Source organism: Protobothrops mucrosquamatus, unplaced genomic scaffold (genome assembly GCF_001527695.2).
Source record: "Protobothrops mucrosquamatus isolate PMUCROS unplaced genomic scaffold, P.Mucros_1.0 scaffold1034, whole genome shotgun sequence".
In the NCBI taxonomy this organism is placed as follows: Eukaryota; Metazoa; Chordata; class Lepidosauria; order Squamata; family Viperidae; genus Protobothrops; species Protobothrops mucrosquamatus.
This window is the reverse complement of record NW_015387266.1, coordinates 106,059-130,384: the sequence shown is the minus strand read 5'-3', so window position 1 is coordinate 130,384 and position 24,326 is coordinate 106,059. Positions and strand designations below refer to the sequence as shown.

Below are 24,326 nucleotides of genomic sequence, written 5' to 3'. Positions count from 1 at the left end.
ATGGATTGAGGATGGCTTCATATTTCTATACTCTAACCATCCCCAAGTATAGAAGAGTCTTTTCCCTAGCCCGTTTCAATGTCTTGCCCTCAGCACTACTCAATGGGCGATTCAAGAGGCTCCTGTTTAGTGAGCGACTATGCCCCTGTGATAGGGCTGAAGTTGAAACTGTGGAGCATGTCTTATCATACTGCCTGATGTATAACACAGGCAGAATTAAATTATTGTCTTTCTTTGGAATTGATCCCTATGGTTCCAATGTTAGTAATTTGGTCTTATATTGTCTAGGGGATGGCTCCCCCTATATTACTTCTCAGGTTTCTAAATTTCTTTTAAGAGCTGTAACTATTAGAGGAGAACGTTGTAATTCCCTTTAGCCAAGGCTTCTGGTGTTTAATTGTTTGTGATTATATTTTTCTTGTGTTTTTTTTGTTGCACTTGCATTTTGGTCTGTGATCGCAAAATAAAAACTATTATTATTAGGTGGGCGTGGTGCATTATGTGTGTGTGGCCCATTGGGTGGGCATGGCTGCAGTGGTAACAGCAGGCTGGGTGGGACTAAAAAGTTCAATCAATCAATTCCAACTTTGCTAGATCTTTTTTTTGACCGTGAGAAGTTGAAACTGATTGATTGATTGAATCTTTTTTTTTTTTGCACACGGTGGCGGAGGCCTAAAGCGAAAAGATTTTATAAAACCTAGCTGAAAGCCTAGGACTGGGGCGACAGCGCGCGTGCCCACAGAGAGGGCTTTGCGTGCCACAGGTTCGCCACCATGGTTCTTGCTCTAGTTCTCCACTAAGTGTCAGTAATTGTTTATTTTCCAGCTTTTTCAGACAAAAAAATGGTTATTATTTATTATTATTTTTATAATTTCATCAAAACCCTTTAAGGTATAATCTTTGCAGTTATTTTTTAATTTCTAGATTTATCCAGACTGTAGTATTTTAACTTTGATTTCAATATATTTCTTTCCCCCTTAAAGGTTAATTCGCTGCTTCTTTCTATGAGGGAGTGGGGGTATAATCCCCTCCCTTCACTTTTGGAGGTTTTCTTACTTTGGGATCTTTCTCAAGGATTTAGTTACAGAGTAGAGGAGAGAAGATCGATACTCTTCCCAGTTCCAAGCATGCTGTTCACCAATGTTCTGTTCATGCTGTTGGAATTCGGCTGCAAGTAGCTTGGATTAGACATTGGTTTTGCAGCTAGCCTTTCTCCTGTCAGATTAGAGGGCTTTCCCCGGATCGAACGGAATGACCGTTGTCATTCCATGATCATCGGGGCACACCTCTTTCTTTGTTGCCTCTCTGGGGCAACTTCAGACCCATTTAGGGTCCCCTGGCAGGGCGAAATCAGGAATGGGGAGCCGAGCTCTGCAATCCCGCGGCCATGTGCTACCGCACAAAAACTGGAAGTGCCCTTGGCAGGGTTTTCTTTTTTTTAATAACATTTTATTAATTTTCTAATTTTACATTTAGGTATTTAAAAAGCAACGTGGTGGCTGGGTTAATGAACAATTCAATAACATACAAAAAATTTTAATATAAATCTCAAGTTACAACATCAAATATTTCCTCTCTTTTTCCCTTAATATCTACTATCTCATATTTAAGCTAATAAGTTCTTATATGAACTAAGTAAAAACATAATTAATACATTTATCAATAAAAGTTTAGCTTATACATATCTTAATTACTTTTACATTCAATCTTTATAGACAATCAATGTCCTGCTATTTTTTTCCCAATTTTTAGTTTCCCATCAATATTCAAATTTAACATTTGATATTTATAATTTCCAGGCTTTAGGTAACCAAAGTTTCCCTTATTTCAATTCATAACAAAATCTAATATTCAAAATACACATCTTTATTTATTTGAGTATAGTCTTGTTCTATTTTTTAAAAGTTATCTATTTCCCACCATATTAAATCATCTAATTAATAATACAGTATCCCCTTTAATAAATCAAAACCATTATATATATTGTCTGGGTTAATCAATAAGTCAAACATATTCTTTTTTTTCTTTTCGGTCTAATTTTTAAATATTAAACAAATAGAATCCTTATTTTTAACTAATTTCCAAATATTTTAAATTTAATGACCCAAATTCCCCTTGTCTCAACTTCTCCCTTTAACACTCTAATTGGTAATACGGGGGAAGGCTTTGGATATATTAGTCACGATGTCAGCAGCTGGTCCAATGAAAAAATGTACAAAAGAGATGGTTTGCATCTATCAAAGAAAGGGACTGAGTTACTCGGCTATAAATTCGCAGATTTTCTGGAGGAATATTTAAACTAAACAGCGGGGACAGTGAGTTAATTGATACAGAACATCCCTGTCCCCGGCATTCTAAAAATTATAGGGCTATCAGTGCATGTAACATAGATATGTGTGTGTGAATAAGAATATCAACCTTGATAAGAATATCAAGCTTTTAATAGCAAGTGCCACACAAAGTGCACTAACCAAATATGTGATAAGAAAATAGGGGAACTCAGGCACCACACACGTTATGTAGAAAGTAAACACAGGGTCGGTCATAAAGGATTCAAATGTCTATACACCAATGCACAGAGTATGAACACCAACAGGGTGAACTAGAAATTCAAGTTAATGAGGGCAGATATGATATTGTTGCCATTACGGAAACATGGTGGAATGAAACCCACAAATGGAACACACAGCTAGAGAGATTTAAATTATTTAAAAGAAACAGACCAAATAAAAGAGGAGGTGGAGTTGCTCTCTATATAAGAAATAACTACATCTCTACAGAAATAGAGCACAACAATGATGAAAACTCTTGAATGCATTTGGGTCAATATAAAAGGGGGGGGAAATGACATTGCCATAGGTGTATACTATAGGCCACCCAACCAAACAGAGGAAATAGATGAACTTTTTGCTAGTCAGCTAACTAAGATATGTAGGAATCACATCACAATAGTAATGGGGGACTTTAACTACCCTGACATTAACTGGGAGACAAACTCTGCACCAAGTGGAAGATCAAACAGATTCCTGACAAACTTAGCAGACAACTTTGTCTCCCAAAAAGTAGAGAAGGGAACTAGGGGATTAGCCATTTTGGATCTAATTCTCACTAACAGAGATGAAATGATAGAAGGTGTTGAAGCCATAGGAACCTTGGGAGGTTCATGCAATATTGGAATTCAACATTATGGAAGCACAAGCAATAGAACACAGTCAAACTAGAGTCTTGGACTTTAAGAGAGCTAATTTCAATAAACTTAGAGAGGGCTTGGGAAGGATTCCATGGATGAGAATCCTCCGGGGGAAAACAACTTAAGAAGCTTGGGAAATTTTGAAAAGTGAGCTAATAAAAGCTCAGTCTAGCACAATACCAACAAAGAGGAAAAATAACAGCTCTCAAAAGAAACCAGCATGGCTGCATAAAGAACTCTCTGGTAAATTGAAAGATAAAAAGGACAAGTATAGAAAGTGGAAAAAGGGACACATAACTAAGTCAGAATATCAGCAAATACCCCAAGCCTGCAAAGATGAAGTGAGGAAAGCTAAGGCTCAAAATGAACTAAGGCTTGCAACCAAAGTCAAAAATAACAAAAAAAGCTTCTTTCAACATGTAAAAAACAAGAAAAAAGTGAAGGAAATGTTTGGTCCATTAGTGGGTGAAAGTGAAGGTCACAAGCAACAGGGAGAAAGCCGAACTATTTAACTCATTTTTTGCATCTGTCTTTACACAAAGGAAAAAAACAGACCAACCTATCAAAAATAGTGCCATAAAAAACAGAATAGAAACACAAGTTAAGATAGGCAAGAAAATGGTAAGTGAGCATCTGTCCAGCCTAGACGAGTTCAAATCACCAGGACCAGATGGATTACACCCCAAGGTTCTCAAGGAACTGACAGATGTGATCTCAGAACCACTGAACTATATTTTTCAAAGATCCTGGAGCACTGGGGAACTACCAGAGGACTAGAAAAGAGCTGATGTAGTTCCCATCTTCAAAAAAAGGAAAAAAATGGATCCAGGAAATTACAGACCTATCAGCCTGACCTCAATACCTAGGAAGATTCTGGAAAAGATAATCAAACAACGAGTCAGCGAACACCTAGAGGCAAACAAAGTCATTACTAAAAGCCAACATGGGTTTGTCAAAAATAGATCATGCCAGACAAATCTTATTCCATTCTTTGACCAAGTGACAAAATTAGTGGACCAGAGGAATGCTGTGGATATAATTTACTTGGACTTCAGTAAGGCATTTGACAAAGTAGATCACAACCTATTACTTGATAAGATAGAAAAATGTGGGTTAGACAGCATCACCACCAGATGGATTCGTAGCTGGCTGACCAGCTGTACTCAGCGTGTGGTCCTCAATGGAACTGCATCTACATGGAGGGAAGTGTGTAGTGGGGTGCCCCTGGGCTCTGTTCTGGGCCCAGTGCTCTTCAACATCTTCCTCAACGATTTGGACAAGGGGATAGACGGGGAACTCATCAAATTTGCAGATGACACCAAGCTGGCAGGAATAGCCAACACTCCAGAAGACAGGCTTAGGATATAGGAGGATCTGGACAGACTTGAACAGTGGGCACTATCTAACAAAATGAAATTCAATGGTGAAAAAAGTAAGGTTCTACATTTAGGCAAGAAAAACCAAATGTACAGGTATAGTATAGGGGGTACCTTGCTCAATAGTAGTAACTGTGAGAGGCATCTCGGAGTCCTAGTGGACAATCATTTAAATATGAGCCAGCAGCTTGCTGCAGCTGCCAAAAAAGCCAACACAGTGCTAGGCTGCATTAACAGAGGGATAGAATCAAGATCACGTGAAGTATTAATACCACTTTACAATGCCTTGGTAAGGCCACACTTGGAATACTGCATCCAGTTTTGGTCACCATGATGTAAAAAAGATGTTGAGACTCTAGAAACTAGAGTACAGAGAAGAGCAACAAAGATGATTAGGGGACTGGAGGCTAAAACATATAAGGAACGGTTGGTGAAATTGGGTATGTCTAGTTTAATGAAGAGAAGGACGAGGGGGGACATGATAGCAGTGTTCCAATATCTCAGGGGTTGCCACAAAGAAGAGGGATCCCTCAAGCTATTTTCCAAAGCAGCTGAGGGCAGGACAAGAAGCAACGGATGGAATCTAATCAAGGAGAGAAGCAACCTAGAACTAAGGAGAAACTTCCTGACAGTTAGAACAATTAACCAGTGGAACAACCTGTTTCCAGGTGAATGCTCCAACACTGGAAGTTTTTAAGAAGAGACTGGACAGCCATTTGTCCGAAATGGTATAGGGTTACCTGCCTGAACAGGAGGTTGGACTTGATGACCTCCAAATTCCCTTCCAACTTTTATTATTATTATTATTATTATTATTATTATTATTATTATTATTATTACTATTACCCCAATTTTCTTCAGCCTTATTCTGGCTTTCTTCCTTTGCCAACTAGCCTTCCATGTCAGTGCTTTTAAATCATCAAATAGATCTCCCTCTATTATTATATATATTATTTGAAATAAGAGAGACCATTTAATTGCCATTTTTTTTGGAAGGGCTAGCCCATTTGTATTCATTAGATCATCTCCCTATTATTCCAATTCCCCGTGATTGTCCTGATATATTTATCTTCCATTCAATCTGTTCTTCTTCTTTCTCCTCAAATTTCTTCTGTTTTATATAGAAAGTCTTTTCCATTTTCAGTATTGTCACTCCCTTTTCTGGATTTTCCATTAACTGTATTTGTTGGTCAATTGAGTCCTCTGTCTTAGTATTTGATTGTTCCACTTCTTCTGTTATCTTCTGCGTTGTTAGTTCTTTGGTTGTAGTCAAAATTTGGGTTTCTATATCTATGCTGGCATCTTGTTCTTTTATGTTGCATCTTGATTTGTCACAAACTGAAAGAATGGTTTCATGTATTGCTTTCAACATGGAAAGGATCTTTTGCTGGTCTTCATCCATAATAGTGTATTAAGTTGAGGACTTAAAAATCAGACGTTAAAAATAATTTTATAACTAGGTATGGAACCTCTATTTCATCTGTTTATAGGTAGTCTTTATAGTAGAAGTCACTTGTCAAGTAAGATTTTATAGTCCAAGGTATTTCATCATCTCATATAATAACCAATGTTTCTCAGATAAAGAAATAGGAAAGCAATTCCCCAAATATAGCTCTGAAAGTCAATAAAAGTTTTTCTTCCCAAGTTTTTTTATTAATTTTCCAATATTATATTTACATATTTGAAAAGTAGCATGGCGGCTGAGCACAGTAATTCCATTACATTTGAATATCATCAGTACAAATCTCAATGTATTAGAACAACTAATTTGCTCTCTTTCCCCCATAATGTCTACTGTCTCATATTCGGGCCAATACAGTTCTTATTTTATCAATCAAACAAAAAATACCTTTCTAGTATTCATCAATAATCTTCAGCTAAAGGGGCGAGAAAGGGATCCTCTGCCCCGCTTCAACTTTGGCGAGTCCAGTTCCTCAAAAATCAATTACATTTTTATAACAAGAAAAAGGAGAATTCCAGCAGAAAGATATACAAGCGATACTGCAAGCAATTGCAGCCCAGGCGGCATCTATGACTAAAAATATTGAAGATTTGAAAATGGAAATGAAAAATGATTTGGATAAGAATTATGAAGACCTGAAAAATGATCTTGTTAAAATGAATCAAAAAATGGAAATCTTCCAGCAGGCGATTACAGACAACCAACAAAGAATGCAAAAAATTGAAGACAAGTCAGTGGAAGTTGACCACAAATTAGAATCCTTGCAAGATGAGAATCAGAGATTGGCGCAAGTTAACGCAGAATTGGAAGACAGCATGGCTATAATGGAGATGGAAAGAGCATCATAATTTCTAAGATTCCAAAACGTTATAGAAGAGAAGGAGGAGAACTTATTAGACCTGATGAGCGAGTTACTCGCGGATTTACTTGGAATGGAAATGATTCAAATGAAACGAGAGATAGATCAGGCCTTCAGAGTAAATTCAAGCTATGCCAGAAGAAACAGAGTCCCCAGGGAAGTCCATGTAAGATTTACAAGAGATGAGATTTTGAGAGCAATAAGAGATCAACCACTGAAATATAAAGAAAAAGAGCTTGTAGTTCTTAAGCAAATTCCCAGAAGAATAAGAGAAGCCCAAAGAGAATATCAGTTTTTAACAAAGAAATTGTTTAATAAAGGAGTGAATTTCAGATGGCTAGTCCCAGAAGGATTGTTAATCTTCTGGGACTCGAAAAGATATAGATTGGATACTCCATTCCAAGCAGAGGAATTCTTTAACAATCATAGAACTTTTCTGGAAAGAGGTGACCCTGAGCCTAAGAAACAAGAGGAAATGACCGCCGTAGGAGCGTCTAAACAAGTGGAGGAGGAAGAACCTAAAAAGACCCAAACAGAGGAAGATGTAAGACCGAAAGACCAGAGACAGATAAGCTCTCCTGGAAGATTGAGGTCTAGATATAACTGAAGCTATGGAGGAGGTCGGAATTCTTCCAATAAATATAAATGGTTTGAACTCTCCTGCAAAAAGGAGTAGAATATTTACTAGATTACAAAAGTCGAAAATGGACATAATTTATCTTCAAGAGACACGTATTAAGAGACAACATGTTAGAATTTTAGAACAACGAAAAATAGGTAAGCTACACTTCTCCCTGGCACCTCAAAAGAAAAGAGGTATAGCTCTTTATGTAAAAGAAAAGATGAACCAAAAACAAATTTATGCTGATGAAGAAGAGAGAATACTAATGGTGGAAATTATGTGGAATCAAAAACAAATATTGATGGTTGCAATATATGCACCCAACGAGAAACAAGACCAATTTTACCAGCAACTACATGACAAATTAGTGGACTTAAACTATCAAAATCTTTGTATATTGGGAGACTTCAACGCAATAGCTGATGCAATATGGGACTATAAAAGCCACAAACAAGGAAAAAAGGGGGGGGGAATACCCTACCTAAGGCTTTTTTTAAAATGAAAGATGAACTGCTTATTCAAGATATATGGAGAGAGATGAACCCAGAAAAATCACAATATACATTTTATTCAAATAGACATAAATCTTGGTCAAGAATTGATATGATATGGACATCTTATGATTTGAAGACGATAATACAAGAGGTGGAAATAGAACCTAACATTTGGGCAGACCACAATCCAATTAAAATGATTTGGAAAGGATGTAGGAAAAAACTAAGATGGTCGCTGAACAAATCCATATTGAAAGAAAAAGAATTCCTACAATTAGCAATAAAAGAAATGGAATTTTTCTTTAAAATAAATAAGAAAGAAGATACCTCTCTTCAAACTGTGTGGGATACAGCTAAAGCATATTTCAGAGGCTTGGCTATAACATATGTTGCTAAGAAAAACAAAGAAAAGAAACAAGTCCAGTTCAGGCTGAAAGAAGAACTTAGTAAATTGGAATCCGAGTTGCGACTTGATCCACAAAAGAAGAAGCTGAAGACACAAATGGAACTAATAAAACATAAATTAAACTTAACTGAGATGGACACAATGGCACAACAAATTAAACAATCTAAACAGAATTTTTTTGAAAATGCCAATAAACCGGGAAGATGGCTTGCATATAGATTGAAAAAAGAAAGAGAAAAAAGAATGATAAGTAAGCTACAGGACTCAAAAGGCGAGGTACACTTTCATAATGACACAATGAAAAAAATTATTAAGGCCTACTATGAGACACTTTATAAGGCGGAGGTGGTTTCTAATGAAGGCAGTAGAGGACTATTTAAAAGGGGCTGATCTTCCAAAGGTGCCAGAGAATATGCGACAGATCTTAAATGAGAAGATAACAATGATGAAGATTACAGAGGCAATTAAAAGGCAAAAGAAAGATAAGACTCCGGGGTCTGATGGACTTTCTGTAGAATTTTATGTAGCTTTACAAGATATAATAAGTCCGATTTTGAAGGAATTGTGCAATGAATTTTTTTCAGAGATCAAAATACCAAATTCGTGGTCTGAAGCCAACATTATCTTGATACCTAAAGAAGACACTGATCTCACAAAAATTAAAAACTACAGACCAATATTGTTATTAAACATGGATTATAAAATTTTTACTTCAATAATGGCAGAAAGAATGAAGAAATTTTTGAACGAATTTATCCATACAGACCAAAATGGTTTTTTGCCTAAAAGACAGATAAAGAATAACTTAAGGATTATTCTAAATGGAATATTATGAAAACCATCCAGGGAAACAGTTGGCACTCATATTTCTTGATGTTCAAAAAGCCTTTGACAACTTAAACTGGCAATTTATGTTCCAACAGTTGACGGAAATGGATTTTGGTAAAAACTTTACAAATGCAATTCAGGCAATTTATAATAAATAAACAGCAAGGATACTTTTAAACGGAATTATACAGACAGTTTCGATATTAAAAAAGGCACAAGACAGGGATGTCCACTATCCCCTTTGTTATTTATTCTTACATTGGAAGTGCTGGCCAGGAATATTAGGCAGGATATGGAAATCAAAGGACTGGAAATAAAAGATCAGAAATATAAAATACAGGCCTTCGCAGATGATTTGGTTGTTATTTTGGAGGAGCCATTGGAAACAACTACTAAACTTTTGCAGAAAATAGAGAAATTTGGAGAAGTGGCCGGCTTGAAAATAAATAGGGAAAAGACCAAGGTACTTAAAAAAACCTAACAGACAAACAGAAAACTCAACTTGTAAAAAAGTCAAGCCTTCAAATAGCCAAAAAAATCAAATATTTGAGTATCCACTTAACAACTAAATATACAACATTAAAAGAAGATAATTATGAAAGACTATTGAAACAAATAAAAGTAGATCTGGAAAAATGGAAAAACCTTCAACTGTCATTGTTAGGAAGAATAGCAACTGTGAAGATGAACATCTTACCGAAGCTACTTTTCCTATTTCAAACAGCCCCCGTCAAATTGGGTAAGAAATTCTTTGATGATTTAAATGCAACAATACTGAGATTTATATGGCAAGGGAAGAAAGCACGAATTAAAACCAAATTGTTACAAGAAACTAAAGACAGAGGGGGTTTTGGACTGCCGGATTGGAGACTTTATTATCAAGCAGCCATTTTGCTTTGGTTCAAATAATGGATTACATTGAGAAATAAACAACTTCTTTATTTAGAGGGACATGATTTGCAACTGGGTTGGCACGTGTTTTTGTGGTATGGGAAAAATAAAGTACATAAATATTTTCAAAATCATGCCATAAGAAATGTACTGCTCCCAGAATGGGAGAGAATTAAACAAAAAATTTATACGAAAATACCTGAGTGGCTTTCAACAATGGAAGCGTTTGCTTATCCAAATTTAATTAACTATGATAAACTTGTTACTTATAAAGACATTTTAGACAAGGACGGAAAACTTCAGCAACAAGGTTCTTCAACAATAAGGTATTGATTTAACATGGTGGTCCTATCTGCAAATTCAAACAAGATACGAAAAAGATGTAAAATCAACGGGATTTTATAAAGAACAGACATTACTCGATAAAACACTCTTGAAAACAGACGATAACTTGATTAAGAAGCTCTATAAATTCCTGCTAAGATGGAAAATGGAAGAAGAATAAGTAAAAGAGACAATGATAGTGTGGGCAATTTTTTGGGGATATTCTATAGATTTAGAAGATTGGCAAAACCTTTGGGACAGAATATTAAACTTACTAAAGCAGCTTCATATAAAGAAAATTGGTATAAAATGTTTTATAGATGGCATATGACACCCGTTAGATTAGCGAAAATGTTTAAAAATGTATCAAACATTTGTTGGAAATGTAAACAAAAACCAGGCACTTACTATCATATCTGGTGGACATGCCCTAATGCAAAGAAATTCTGGTTTAAGATTCATATATGGCTGGAAAAGATGACTAAAATACTGATAGAATTTAAATCGGAATTGTTTTTGCTAGGAATATTAGGATCTAACTATGGAAAAGAGAATGAATATTTAATATTACATGTATTGACAACTGCGAGAATAGTATTTGCCCAGTTTTGGAAAAATGGAAATTTACCACCAGATTAGATTATAATTATGAAAATTTTAGAATGTGCAGAAATGGACAGACTAACTTTAGAGATTAAAGAGAAAGAAGATTCAGTTTACTTTAGAAAAATTCTATCAATGGTTAGCAGCTCGATAGAATGAGAATGGATTGTGAAACATAATAGGATGAAAGATATTTATTGACTAGACTTTACTTTCATGATTATTGTTATTATTAGCTATTATGATTACTTAGTATTATATTAATTATTGCTACTTAAGATGAATGATACTGATTAACTTCTTTTTTTATGATTATTGTTATTCTTGGTGACTATAATTGTTTAGTATTATATTAACTAAGGTCATTTAATATTGTAAAGCTAACAAGATGAATGATATTTATTGACTAAGCTTTATTTTTATGACTATTGTTATTATTAGTGATTATAATTATTCAGTATTATAGTAACTATTTATTTAGTAGGATAAACGACACTTATTGACTAACTTTTATTTTTTATGATTACGATTATTTTTTGTGATAACTTTTTAGTATTATTTTAATTACTGTTATTTAACATTTGTACCTGGATGACAGTCTGCTTGCTAAAGTGATGAATTACTGTTGGGGGTAACCCCACTATTGTATCTTTCCCTACGCTTATCCCAACCTCACTCCCCAACCCCATCTAACACCTTTACTGATCTTATCCCTTCCCCACCCTTATAAAATCTAATAAAATATTTTTTTAAAAAAATAATCTTCAGTCTATACATATCTTAATTGATTTGACATTCCATTTTCCAGTGGTTCTCAACCTTCCTAATGCCGCGACCCTTTAATACAGTTCCTCATGTTGTGGTGACCCCCAACATTATTTTCATTGCTACATCATAACTGTAATTATGCTACTGTTATGAATCGTAATGTAAATATCTGATATGCAGGATGTATTTTCCTTGTTACAAATTGAACATAATGAAAGCATTATATGTAATTATATATTGTGAAATATTTATTTCTAATTACAAATAAATGAAATTTTGTCTTGAAGCATGGTGTAGCATGAGTAACAGTCTTAATATAACAATAGTAAACTACATTGCTACATTTTGCGACAGTATGTGTAAAAAGCCAACGTCAGTGCGAAGGTTGAGATTGCTTTCTCACCAGATCAGAAATTCTCGGGGCAGTCTTTGCAAGAGCACAATGAAGATCATCTTCCACAACAAGTCTACTTCTGTATTTAGACTTGATAACCAACAAGCTGGAAAACCCTGTTTCACAAAGATATGTTGTTTGAAATGAAATGTTCCTTGCTTTGGAAAACAAATTGACCCTCTCTTCTGTGGTAGCCCATCAAATACTGGAATACTGCTTTCATGTCTCCCACAAGTCCTTCTTTTCTCTAGACTAGCCAAACCCAAATTCTGCAACTAAGTCTCAACATCTTTTTTGTAGTGTGATGACCAAAATTGGATGCAGTATTTCAGGTGTGATCCTGACTCAGAAAATTCAGACACCAGTCTTGCCAGCCCTCTCTCGCAGCCCTGGTGGGGAATAGGTGGGGCGGCTACCACTTTCCACCTCGTGCTGAACGAAGGATCCGGGGATGGATTTTAAGGAAAGGACAGGTCAAAGGAACGGAAAAAGAGGAGGGGGAGTTTGATGCTGTTACCTTGGTATCCACAGTGGGCCCCTCCCAATAGCCGATTCGCTCTTTGAAACGACTCAAAGCGGGTTCGGCCGGCTTCACATACAAAACCTGATTCTTTTTGCTCATGATCGAGGATTGAAGAGACAGCAGCTCCAATCACTCGTCCATTTTCACTTCCGCACATGTCACGTGGGAGGAGCTACTCTCAGCGACTTCCTTTCCCTGCTTGCCAATGGTTGCGTCCATCTTGGCTTCAGGGCAGGAGCTGCAGCTGCCTGGGTGCCTAATTTAAAGAGGGCACCACTTCAGCGCTAAACGGAGATGGAACTGAAGGCGTGGAAAGAAGAGGATGGTGTCCGAGAGCACCAAGTCAGGTGGCTAAGAGAGGACGACTAGTGGGAGGCTAAAATGGGTCTACACTGCTTTCTACACAGTAGCTGCTCTCTAAACATGTGTGACTGGTCCGCATAAGTACATCCGCCTGGAGATGGATAGAGGAGCGGTGTCTCGGTTCCTAAGACGATCAGAAATATGTGTTTTCCGATGGTCTTAGGCAACCCCTGTGAAAGGGTCGTTCGACCCCCAAAGGGGTCGCGACCCACAGGTTGAGAACTGCTATTTTAGACAATAACCTAGTAAGTTTTTCTTAACTTTAATTTTCCATTGATATTTAAATTTAACGTTTAATCTTTATCATTTCCAAATTTTAAATGACCCCAATTTCTAAGTCTCCTATCTCATATTTGGGGCTAATAATTTTTTTCTTCCTTCTACTTTATTCCTTTCCAAAAAGAAAAAAAAACAAAGAAAAAAAATAAAAATAAACCGTCAGCATTTGTACCACAAACCAATACACAAATTTAATTATTAGTATTTATACTTCTAAGTTTTACTTAATCTTTGTCTCAACTCATAACAATATCTTAAATTCAAATCTTAGTTATTTTTAAACATTCAAACTTTTAACCAATCAGTGACCTGATAGTTAATTTTCCCTTAATATTTTAATTTAACATTTTTTTTCAAAATTTTTAATTAAGTACAATTCCTTTATCAGAATTCCTCATACAATCTAATATTTAAAATACACACTGTATATATAAATTCTACCATCTGTCTTAACAAACTAATAAAACAATATAATATTCTTATTTCAATATTTATATTTCTAGATTTTATATAATCAAAATTTTCTTTATCTCAAATCGTTACAATATCTTTTCAGAATACATATTCTATCCATTTGGATATATTCTATTTTAGATCTCATGTATAAGTCAAAACCCCAATCCTTTTCAGTCTTATTCTAACTTTTTTTCTTTGCCAAGTCATCTTTCGTATCTTTGCTTTTAAATCATCAAAAAGATCTCCTTGTATTGTTTTGGCTATTGTTTGATATTGATAAAAGCATCCAGTTGATGTTTTCTTAAGAGGACTAGCTGATTTAGCAGGTCGTCTCTTTGTTTTTCCAATTCAATGCAGTTGTCCCGAAGTATTTATCTTCTCTTTCATCTGTTTTTCTTTTTTATCTTCAAATTCCTTCTGTTTTATAAGAAAAGTCCTTTCCTTGTTCTCTATTATCAGTTTCTTTTTTGTGTTTTCCATTGTCTGTTTTGTTGAGTATCTAAATCTTCTGTCATAGCATTTGGTTGTTTCACTTTCTCTATAGAATTCTGTATAGATGATTCTTTGGTTGAAGTCATAGTTTGAGTTTGCATATCCAGACTTATATGGAGAGTTTGGATAATTGCTTTTAACATACAAAGAATTTGTTCCTGTTCTTCCTCTGTAGGAGAAATCCATTCCTGTTCTTCTTCCATTGTAGTATATTAAACTAAAAAAAAACTTACAGTCAGAAAGTCCACCAAGTAAGGAGCTGAGCTGAGTTTCTTGCAGCTGGTGTTTCAAGGTTGCTTTATATCTTATCTATTTTCAAAGCTGCCAACAAGTCTCTCTTAAAGAATAGCAGGTTACACTCTCAAATTTAGCCACCAGATGTCATCTCAGAGTTAGTTGGATCTTTTCAGGGGGGGTTTCCCCCTCTATTTTAAGGGGGGGGAAACCCCAATCTTCAATAATAGTTAGAGTAAAAATCAGAGAGAGAAAAAATAGAGAGTAGAAAGTTACAAGTCTTATAATCCACCAATTTTAGGAAATAGAATCCCAATTAGAATCCCAGTATTTTTCCAACGTTTTAAACTCCCGAGTAGTTGATTGCTGCTGTTTCTGGAAGGAGGGCTAAAATCCCCCTTCCCTCACCACTTTAGCAGCTTATGCAGGTAATTAAGTAATTAGGATGTAAGAGAGGCAGATCTCACCCAGTCTTTTCCATGCTGCTTTAAAGTTGCCAGATGGTAAATGTGACTTTGGCTGTTAGCAGCCTAGGGAGAAGCCATATTTCTATGGCCGGTCCTTTCATCCGCCAGCTCTAATGGGAGAATTGCTGCTCTCCTGCGGTCCAGCGAAAGCCCCTCCTTGCTGGTCGCCTCTTAGGGGTGACTTTTGGCCCTTTTCAGGACCCCCAGCAATGCAAAATTGAACGGGGGAGAGAGAGCAAATCTCCCAGCCATCCATGGTGACCACGTGACAAACTGGAAGCCTGAAAGTCAATAAAGGTTTACATTCATAGTTCAAGCAGGCAAGTTATGCCACCCAGAAATTCTATTTACAGCTGAGTTGCTTACAGATGGTATCTATCAAGGTCGAAAGAGTTTTATCTGAAATCTGGGCTTCAAGCCAAGTCTCTTTTAGGCAATAACAAGTTGTAATACCAAACTTTGCCACAAGATGTCACCGATGCAGTTTAAGGTTTTTTAAGTCCAAAAATTTTATAATCCTTTTTCCAGTTTTATTTCTTTTTTGTAGATAAGAACAAAAGTCTCCAATAAAAATAAGAAAACTTTTGGTCCCCAAGTTTCAGAAACATATAAATCCAATTAAATTAAAATTGTTCTTTTAGTGCTTTAATTCCCCTGGGTAGTCAGTTGCCGCTATTAGAGGGTGGGATAGAAATTCCCTTCCCTCTCTCCTCACAGGGGGAAAAGAGACGTTGGGCAGCTTTTACAGGAAAAGAAAATACTTAGGATCTTAAGAAGTGCTTTAGAAGTGCTTGGTGGTAAATTTGACTTTGGCTGTCTGCAGCTTAGTGACAAGCCATATTGCTATGGCCAGTCTTTCCTCCGCCGGTTTGGAGGGCTACCCCGGATCGAGCAGAAGGGCTGCCCCTCTCCTGCGATCAAGCAGGAGTCCCCTCCTTGCTCATCACCCCTACAGGGTGACTTTCAACCCTTTCCAGGGTCCCCCAGCGGAACAAACCCGAACGCAGAAGACGCAGCTTGCTTTCCAGCTGCTGCGGCGGCTGCAATGGCAAATTGGAAGTCCCCTTGGCAGGATTTTCTATGGCACCACTTCCAATGTGGTATTGGTTCATGATAATGCAATAAATATATTTATCATTGGGTTGCGTTTCTTTGATAACTGTTATATAAGGTTTTTTGGTAGCAGCATTTCTTTCTTTCTCTGATGTAGCATTTATGTAGTATCTTCAGCATTGAAATCGTATAAGAAAAAAATCACCAATTCTTAGACTTGCCTGTTACCCTTATTTGCTTCTGTTTTATTAGCGATACTGCATTGCCATTTCAGAAAAATCATTATATATTTTATTATACTTTCTGTATTTAATTAGGATAGGGATGCCTAAGTTTCATTATGTAGAGGGCTGTTCTAGAGGTTTTGTGCCTGTCCTTGGAAAAGAGTTTCCCTTGGAGATAGATCTGTATGGCTTTCATGCTGCTGGAATTTGCCTGTTTTCCCAGGCCTTGAGCTGAGCTTGGAGAGATGCTCTTGGGTATGGGATGGGATGGGATGGGATGGGATAGGATGGGACGGAACAGAACAGAACAGAACAGAACAGTTGGAAGGGACCTTGTAGGTCATCTAGTCCAACCCCCTGCCCAAGCAGGAGTCCCTACACCATTTTTGACAGGTGGCAGTCCAATCTCTTCTTGAAAGCCTCCAGTGATGAAGCACCAACAACATCTGAAGGTGGTCTGTTCCATTGGTTGATTGTTCTTACTGTCAGGAAATTTCTTCTTATTTCAGGTTGAATCTCTCCTTGATCATTTTCCATCCTTTGTTCCTTGTCTGGCCTTCAGGTGCTTTGAAAAATAGGTTAACCCCCTCCTCTCTGTGACAGCCCCTCAAATATTGGAACACTGCAATCCTGACTCCTCTGGTCCTTCTTTTCACTAGCCATGCCAAGTTCCTGTAGCCATTCTTCATATGTTTTAGACTCCAGTCCCCTAATCATCTTTGTTGCTCTTCTCTGCACTTTTTCTAGAGTCTCAACATCTTTTTTATAAAGCGGAGACCATCATTGGTTGCAGTATTCTAGGTGTGATCTTACTAAGGCTTTATAGAGTGGTATTAGTACCTCATGTGATCTTGATTGAATCCCTCTGTTAATGCAATTTAGGATTGCATTGGCTTTTTTGGCTGCCGCTGCACACTGTTAACTTATATTTAATTGATTGTCTACTAAGACTCCAAGATCCCTCTCACAGTTGCTGCTATTAAGCCTGGTTTCACCCAATTTATATGTGTACTTCTGGTTTTTCTTGCCTAAGTGTAAGACTTTACATTTCTCTACTAGAATTTCATTCTAGTTGTCTAGATAGGGCCCAGTGTTCAAGTCTGTTAAGATCCCTATGGATCTTGAGCTATCATCTAGGGCAGGGGTCTGCAACCTTAAGGTCTGCAACCTTAAACACTCAAAGAGCTACTTCGACCCGTTTCCCAGAGAAAAGAAAACACTGGGAGCCACAAAACGTGCACTTGTGCGTGAGCGGGGGAGCTTGATTGAAGAGTTTAATTAAAAAGAAATAGAGTTCTCTCTCTCTCTTTCCTCTCCCTCTCTCTTTCCTCTCTCTCCCCCTCTCTTTTTCTCTCCCTTTTTTCTCTCTCTCTTTTTCTCTCTCCCTCTCTTTTTCTCTCTCCCTTTTTCTCTCCCTCTCTTTCCTCTCCCCCCTCTTTCTCTGTCTCTCACTCTCTCTTTCCTCTCCCCACCCTCTCTCTCTCCTCTCCCTTTCTCTCTTTCCTCTCCCTTTCTCTCTTTCCTCTCCCTTTCTCTCTTTCCTCTCCCTCTTTCTCTTTCCTCTCCCCCTCTTTCTCTCTCTCTCTCTCCTCTCCCTTTCTCTCTCCTCCCCCTCTCTTTTTCTCTCTCCCTCTTTTTCTCTCTCCCTTTTTCTCTCCCTCTCTCTCTTCTCCCTCTCTTTCTTTTTCCTCTCCCCCTTTCTCTTTCCTCTCCCTCTTTCTCTTTCCTCTCCCCCCTCTTTCTTTCTCTCTCCTCTCCCTCTCTCCCTCTCTCCAATCTTCTGCTCACCTGGCAAGCTGGCTTCAAGCTGTTCTCCAACAGGCTGGCACTCTCCTGCCCTTCCTGCTTCCTGCAGAGATGCAGCCAAGGCAGGAGCCCCACCCAATAAACTTGTCAGCTCATTGGAGAACACGGTGAGAGAGAGAGGGAGAGAGAGAGGGAGAGAGAGAAGGGAAGCGCAAGTGGCAGAGGAAGCTGGGAGCCACAGAAGGCTCAAAGAGCCACATGCGGCTCCGGAGCCACAGGTTGCCGACCTGTGATCTAGGGTAGTGGTGGCGAACCTATGGCACGCGTGCCAGAAGTGGCACTCAGATCCCTCTCTGTGGGCACATGCACCATCGCCTCCCCCCATGGCCCCCTCATCAGCAGCCCCCCAGAGGAGAATCGCCCCCGAGCACGGCCCTCACAGAGCAGTGCAGCCAAGGACATGGCAGCCAGGCAGCGGGGACAAGACTCCGCCCTCCCACCCCATCACGCACAGTTGATACTGCGGGACATGGGCGGAGGGTGTAGCTATGGCGCTGCTGGGCCACCCGGGCGATTGGCGGGCTGTGGAGGCAGTGGGTGGCCCTGCAGGTAGGCGGAGCGGGGTGGCACGTGGGCACAAAGTGGGGGCGAGGGCGGTTTTGGGGCACTCGGTCTCTAAAAGGTTTGCCATCACTGATCTAGGGTATTGGCTATTATACTAGCTCCATTAATCTTCCATCATAAAATCTAGCCCCCAGACCCCTTATCATCTTTGTCACTTTTCTCTGCACAATTTCTAAGGTCTCAGCATCTTTTTTGTATTGTGATGACCAGAACTGGATGCAGTATTCCAAGTGTGACCTCACTAGTGCAGTATAAAGTGGCACTATTACTTCATGTGATCTTGATTATGGTCACTGTTGACAAAGTATCTAATATCTTATGAATATAAGATGCTTCACAGAAAAAGATCTCTTTAGACTTGGTAATGATATGGGATCAATAAACAACTCATTGCGTATCAGATCTTTCTGTGACATGTAACCTCTTTCAGAATTGGTTGAACAACATTCATTTTATGTTGCCTTTGATACTAGAAACACTCAACTCATTTCTATCTAATGTGCCACTTAAGCTTTATGCTTTAATCATCAAATATATAGATATTAGAAATCATCATCAAGGTGACAGATGTGTGGAAATATATGCCCCATTAAAGTATATTATTTCTGAAGTTTCATTTTTGTTCTGGTCTGGCACAGGATTCAGCTGTGTTGTATTTAGTATATGTGTCACATTGCAGAGAGCTTAGATTTCATATCATGTCTTCCTTTTTCTTAGGTTTCTCCCATTCCGCATTTACATTTGGAATAGAGAGTCATATTAGCCAATCCAACATAAATGGAACGTTAGTGCCACCTGCTGCCCTTATCTCTATACTTCAGAAAGGCTTACAGTATGTGGAAGCAGAGATAAGCATCAACGAGGCAAGTATCATCTCTTCCTTAGGTAGAAAATGTTTAACAATTAGAGCTTGATCAAACTAAGGCAAACTAGTTTGCTTGAGTTGATGCTAATTTTGAAGGATAGAAGAACAAAAACCAGACCTGACTTATTTGTTAATGTTGGTTTTAATTAAAATGGATGTGCTTGTTTTTCTTTAACTGGTGAAAGCTGTTGGGTCTCTTTTTCATTCTGCTCTTTTGAAAATGATATTTTTATATTTAATTGTATATTACTTTTAATTTCAAATATGACTTGGAAGTATCAATAACATGATTTTAATGTTTGTTGAGTGGTTGGATACATTGCAGTTTTGACCTGAAAATCATACTGAATGAGATGCTTTTCTATTGCTTTGGAGACATTCTAAGTTGATTTGTAAATTCCCGGGACTTTTAAACAATCTGAAACATTATTGCAAATGATGTTTCATATATAAACAAAGCTGGAAAGGGACTGAGTGGAGTATTCAGCTCTCTGATAACAGATGTGAATGGCCAGTGAGTTTTACACCGCCTAAAACCCACTTATCATAGCACCTTAGTTGCATCACTCTTTTATTAGAATTTGTTGCTTCTCGGGAATGGAAGTTGGAGGGGGGGGACAATTGACAATTGACTACAATTGACTAATGGGGATTTTATCAATGCCGATGGTGTTCAAGTGGTGCTCTAGATGTTTTGGGACTGCACTCAAGGAACCTACCGCTATTGGTACTATCTTTGCATTTTTTTTGCCACAGCCATTCTACTTCGTTTTACAGGTCTTTATATTTTATGGTTTTCTTCAGTTCTTTCTCTTCTGTTCTGCTATTTCCATATATTGCAACATCTACCAAGATTTTTTTTTATTTCTTATCAACAACAATTAAGTCTGGGTGTTGTTTGGCAGGTGTTTTTTCGAATTCTAAAATCCCAGAGAATTAGCTTGTTTGTTTGTTTGTTTGTTTGTTTGTTTGTTTGTTTGTTTGTTTATAGATTCATTCATACATACATACATACATACATCCAAAAATGTGAATTCTTATTATCACCTTCATAGATGAAATTCTATTCAGTCTGTAAATGAATATTATAGATTTATGCCTCCCTAAACTCACTTCTTTTAGATAACTAAGTTTGTAATGCACACATTCTATATTTAGCATGAAATTTTGTTACCAAATATATATTTAGGTTGCAAACAAATATTTGCATGTAATAATAATATTACTCACAATGGATTTCTGATATTGTTTGATGTCAGGTGTTAACTGTGCTACACAGAAATCATTATTAAGAAGTGTTTTTTGCTAAGGCTCATTTATTTGAGACCATTATTTTGTATTGCACTTAGAAGATAATTCATTTTCTGTACATGTTGTCTGTTTGGTTGGTTTTACTTGCACTATGTTACATAAATTATTATAAGCCAATTACTGTATTGTCAATAGAAAAATTATTTAAAAAGCAGTTTATACATAATAAAATATCTCATTGTTTTAGGTATGGAATAATGCATATTCTGCTTGCTTTGCTAATCATAATCAAATGTGATAGGATAATTAAAAATAATAATGTTGTCAGGTCAAAGTCAGAACTAGGGTAGAACTTCAAAAAATTCACAGTCTTTGTTCGATAAATTCTGATTATTCTTAAGTTTCTAGTCCTTGAAAAGGGTAACTTAAGATTATGTTGGTGTTCTTAATTTTATTAATTCATTAATACAATTTTATTAATTCATATATATATGCTGTCCCATACACACATAACTGTGGTTTAGTGGATTTATTAATATTCCCCCACAACTCCCTTCACCAAAACCCCAGAACTGTCCCAATTAAGTCCAGCCACAAGCAGACCAATGCTAATCCACAGAGCAATTGCCAGTGAATGCACTTGAAAGTTTCCCAATCAAAATGAACCCACCAGGCAAATTTAAAGCCACAATACAAGAGGGTTCACAAGGCGTGATCCAAGTCAAGGTACGGTGTCAACCTAAAGCGAGGCAAGAATCATAATGACCAGAAAACACACAGCTAGGAAATGAACACATTGTTCCCAGCATTGCTTCCATCTGTCTGCTGTGCTAAATAGCCAGTTTCTGGTGCAGCCCATCAAGAAGGGCGAGGCTTTCTCCTTGTGAGTAATCTGGCTGACCTTATCTGCTCCTGCCTTTTCTCTGCCCTATGTATTCTTGGATCAGGTGCAGAAAGCACTTCTTCCTCATCACTGACTGGCTGCAGCTGCATGCTTTTTCCACCTGAAGCCTCAGGGCTATCCAGCTTCAGCTGTGCTTGAGCCAAATCCCTTTCAAGTGGCTACTCGGAGCCATTAACCAGCTCCCCTCCAGACATCCCTGGAACTGGTTCATCTTTCTTTGAGCTTATATCTGGGGAAGCATCTGAAGGAGTCACCACAATATATATATATTTATATATATGGCCAAGTCAGGGCTTGAAATCATGGTCTCTTGCTTTCTAGCCTGATGCCTTAACCATTAGACCAAATTAACTAAAATTAACATATACAAGGTATGGAGTTCATTCATCCCCTAAGTAGACTAAAATATGAACAGGGCTCAAAAGTACTACAAGTTTATACACAAGAATCTGATCTGCTATTTATTGTTCAAGGCTTTTTTGTGCCAGATAAGAGTCAACAAACTTCAAGGAGGGGCTACACTTAGATCTTTTATGGAGGTGTAGAGACTTCAAACTGATGATGCATTTGACCCCACCCTTGGGCTTATCCTGGTCATCTTCTACATACCATTTTTAATTCTAAATTGCTCTTAAAAAGTAGAAGAGAGGTACATTGTGCTATTATAGACCAGGGCTTTTCAACCGGTGGTACGCAGGCACCTGGCAGGTGGTACATGACCCTGCCAAGCCTTGAAAAGTGTAGCAGGGGGGAGGGAACAAGCTAAAGCAGCGCAGCACAGGACTTACCATGAGAGAGTCATCAGGAGCTGCAGGGCTGCTGGGGCGAGACAAAGGATCAGCACTTCCAACACACCTGGAAGAGAAAGGAAGAGGAGGGCAGAGACAGGAGAGGATATAAAAGGAGGCAATTTTGGCAAGAGAGGGAGAGAAAAAGACGCAGCCCTGGGAGGAGGAGTCAGATGGACCTGCACCGAGCAGAAAAGAAGGAGGGGGGGAGAGAAGAGAGGAGATAAAACAGGCCAGCTGGGAGCTGATCTACAGTTTGTGGCAGCCATCCATGCCGGGCGCACAAACAGTTGGCAGCAAAAAACATGCAAGAAACGCAGCTGGGGAAGTGTTGCCCTCCACGAAGAATGAAGAAAGGCACTATAGGCTGGAGGTGGCAAGCAATTGGCCTTCGCCCACTTCACACACCTGGCTCTGTGGGCTCTGGAGGAGGGGGTACTGTAAGCAGGGTGAGAGTCCACATTACCTGTGTGATGTGCCCAGTCTGCCCAGTTTCGGCAGGTAGCAGCATGCTCTCCTCACAGCTCAGAGAGGCTGAGCTGGGCGAGGTGAAGCTGGCAAGAAGCCAAACCTGCCTGGGCACATGCACAAGAGGCAGTAAGCACACATCCCAGGTGACCGTCCTGCCCCACAGACTGACTGCATTCTGAGTGCTTCCCTTTCACCCGGGACACCAGGCCCTTCGCACTCAGTATTCCTATGTGCACACCTAGGCAGGTTCGGCTTCTGGCCAGCTTTGGCTTGCCCAGCCCCAGGGGATGGTGCCTTTCCTCATTCCTTGAGGAGGGTGACACCTCCCCAGCTACATTTCTTGTCTGTTTTTCTCCCTCCCTCATCGCAAATATCTTCCCGCCACAAGGCTGTGCGGCTCTTGTCCAGGAATTTACAGTGACCTTTCAAGCCATGGCCACCAGTAGCATGGCCACCGGCAGCATGACCACCGGCCGTGCTGGCAACCTCTCCCCCTCCCCTTGTCCCTTCCTGGGCACAGAGGGAGGAAGGAAGGAGATGGGAATGAGAAGGAGGGAGGCAGCAAAACAGGAAGGAAGGAGATGGGAATGAGAAAGAGGGAGGCAGGGAAGGATGGAGGGAGGGAGGGAAACAGGAAGGAAAGGAAGGAAGGAGATGGGAATGAGAAAGGAGGGAGGGAGGGGAGGAGGGAGGGAGGGAAACAGGAAGGAAGAAGATGGGAATGAGAAAGAGGGAGACAGGAAAGGAGGGAAACAGGAAGGAAGGAAGGAGATAGGAATGAGAAAGAGGGAGGCAGGGAGGGAGGGAAACAGGAAGGAAGGGAAGGAAGGAGATGGGAATGAGAAGCAGGGAGGGGGGAAAGAGGAAGGGGGAAAACAGGAAGGAAGGGAAGGAAGGAGGTGGGAATGAGAAGCAGGGAGGGAGGGAAACAGGAAGGAAGGAAAGAAAGGAAAGGAAGGAAGGAGGGAGATTGGAATGAGAGGGAGGGAGAGTCTGAAGGAAGTCCTGTCTTAGCACTTGGCCATAAGCAGCCCTGCTGCTCTTTTGCCATCCCCTTGCCCCTTCCTCCTGGCCTATCCTGGTGGTCTCTCATCCTGTCGCTTTGGTTACAAAGCTAGGTTTCCTCGCATGGAGAGGGAGTGGGCCTCCCTCTGACTCACGCACTTTGCCCTCCTACACCCACCATAAGCAACCTGGCCAAGGACAGCAAGCACAGTAGCAGCAGCCTTAAGGAGGCGATAAGCGCAGCTGGGCGCCCCCTTGGGAAAGTTGGGCTGGACTCCGTTGGGCTGTAGGGTCCTGGTGCCCTGGGAGCTTGAGGGTTGGGCTGGGCACTTGCCCTCCACTGCCCAGGGCTCTGAGCAGCCCG

General features: G+C 39.0%; 1 protein-coding gene across 1 annotated transcript in view; it reads left to right on the top strand.

The window, feature by feature from the left end:
* Positions 1 to 24,326, top strand: part of LOC107291016 (F-box-like/WD repeat-containing protein TBL1X) — a 118,949-nt gene that overhangs the window by 34,943 nt on the left and 59,680 nt on the right. The window contains exon 3 of the mRNA XM_015819965.1: positions 19,396 to 19,541. Within this exon, the coding sequence (XP_015675451.1) occupies positions 19,396 to 19,541 (146 nt within the window). The remainder of the gene's footprint in view (positions 1 to 19,395; positions 19,542 to 24,326) is intronic.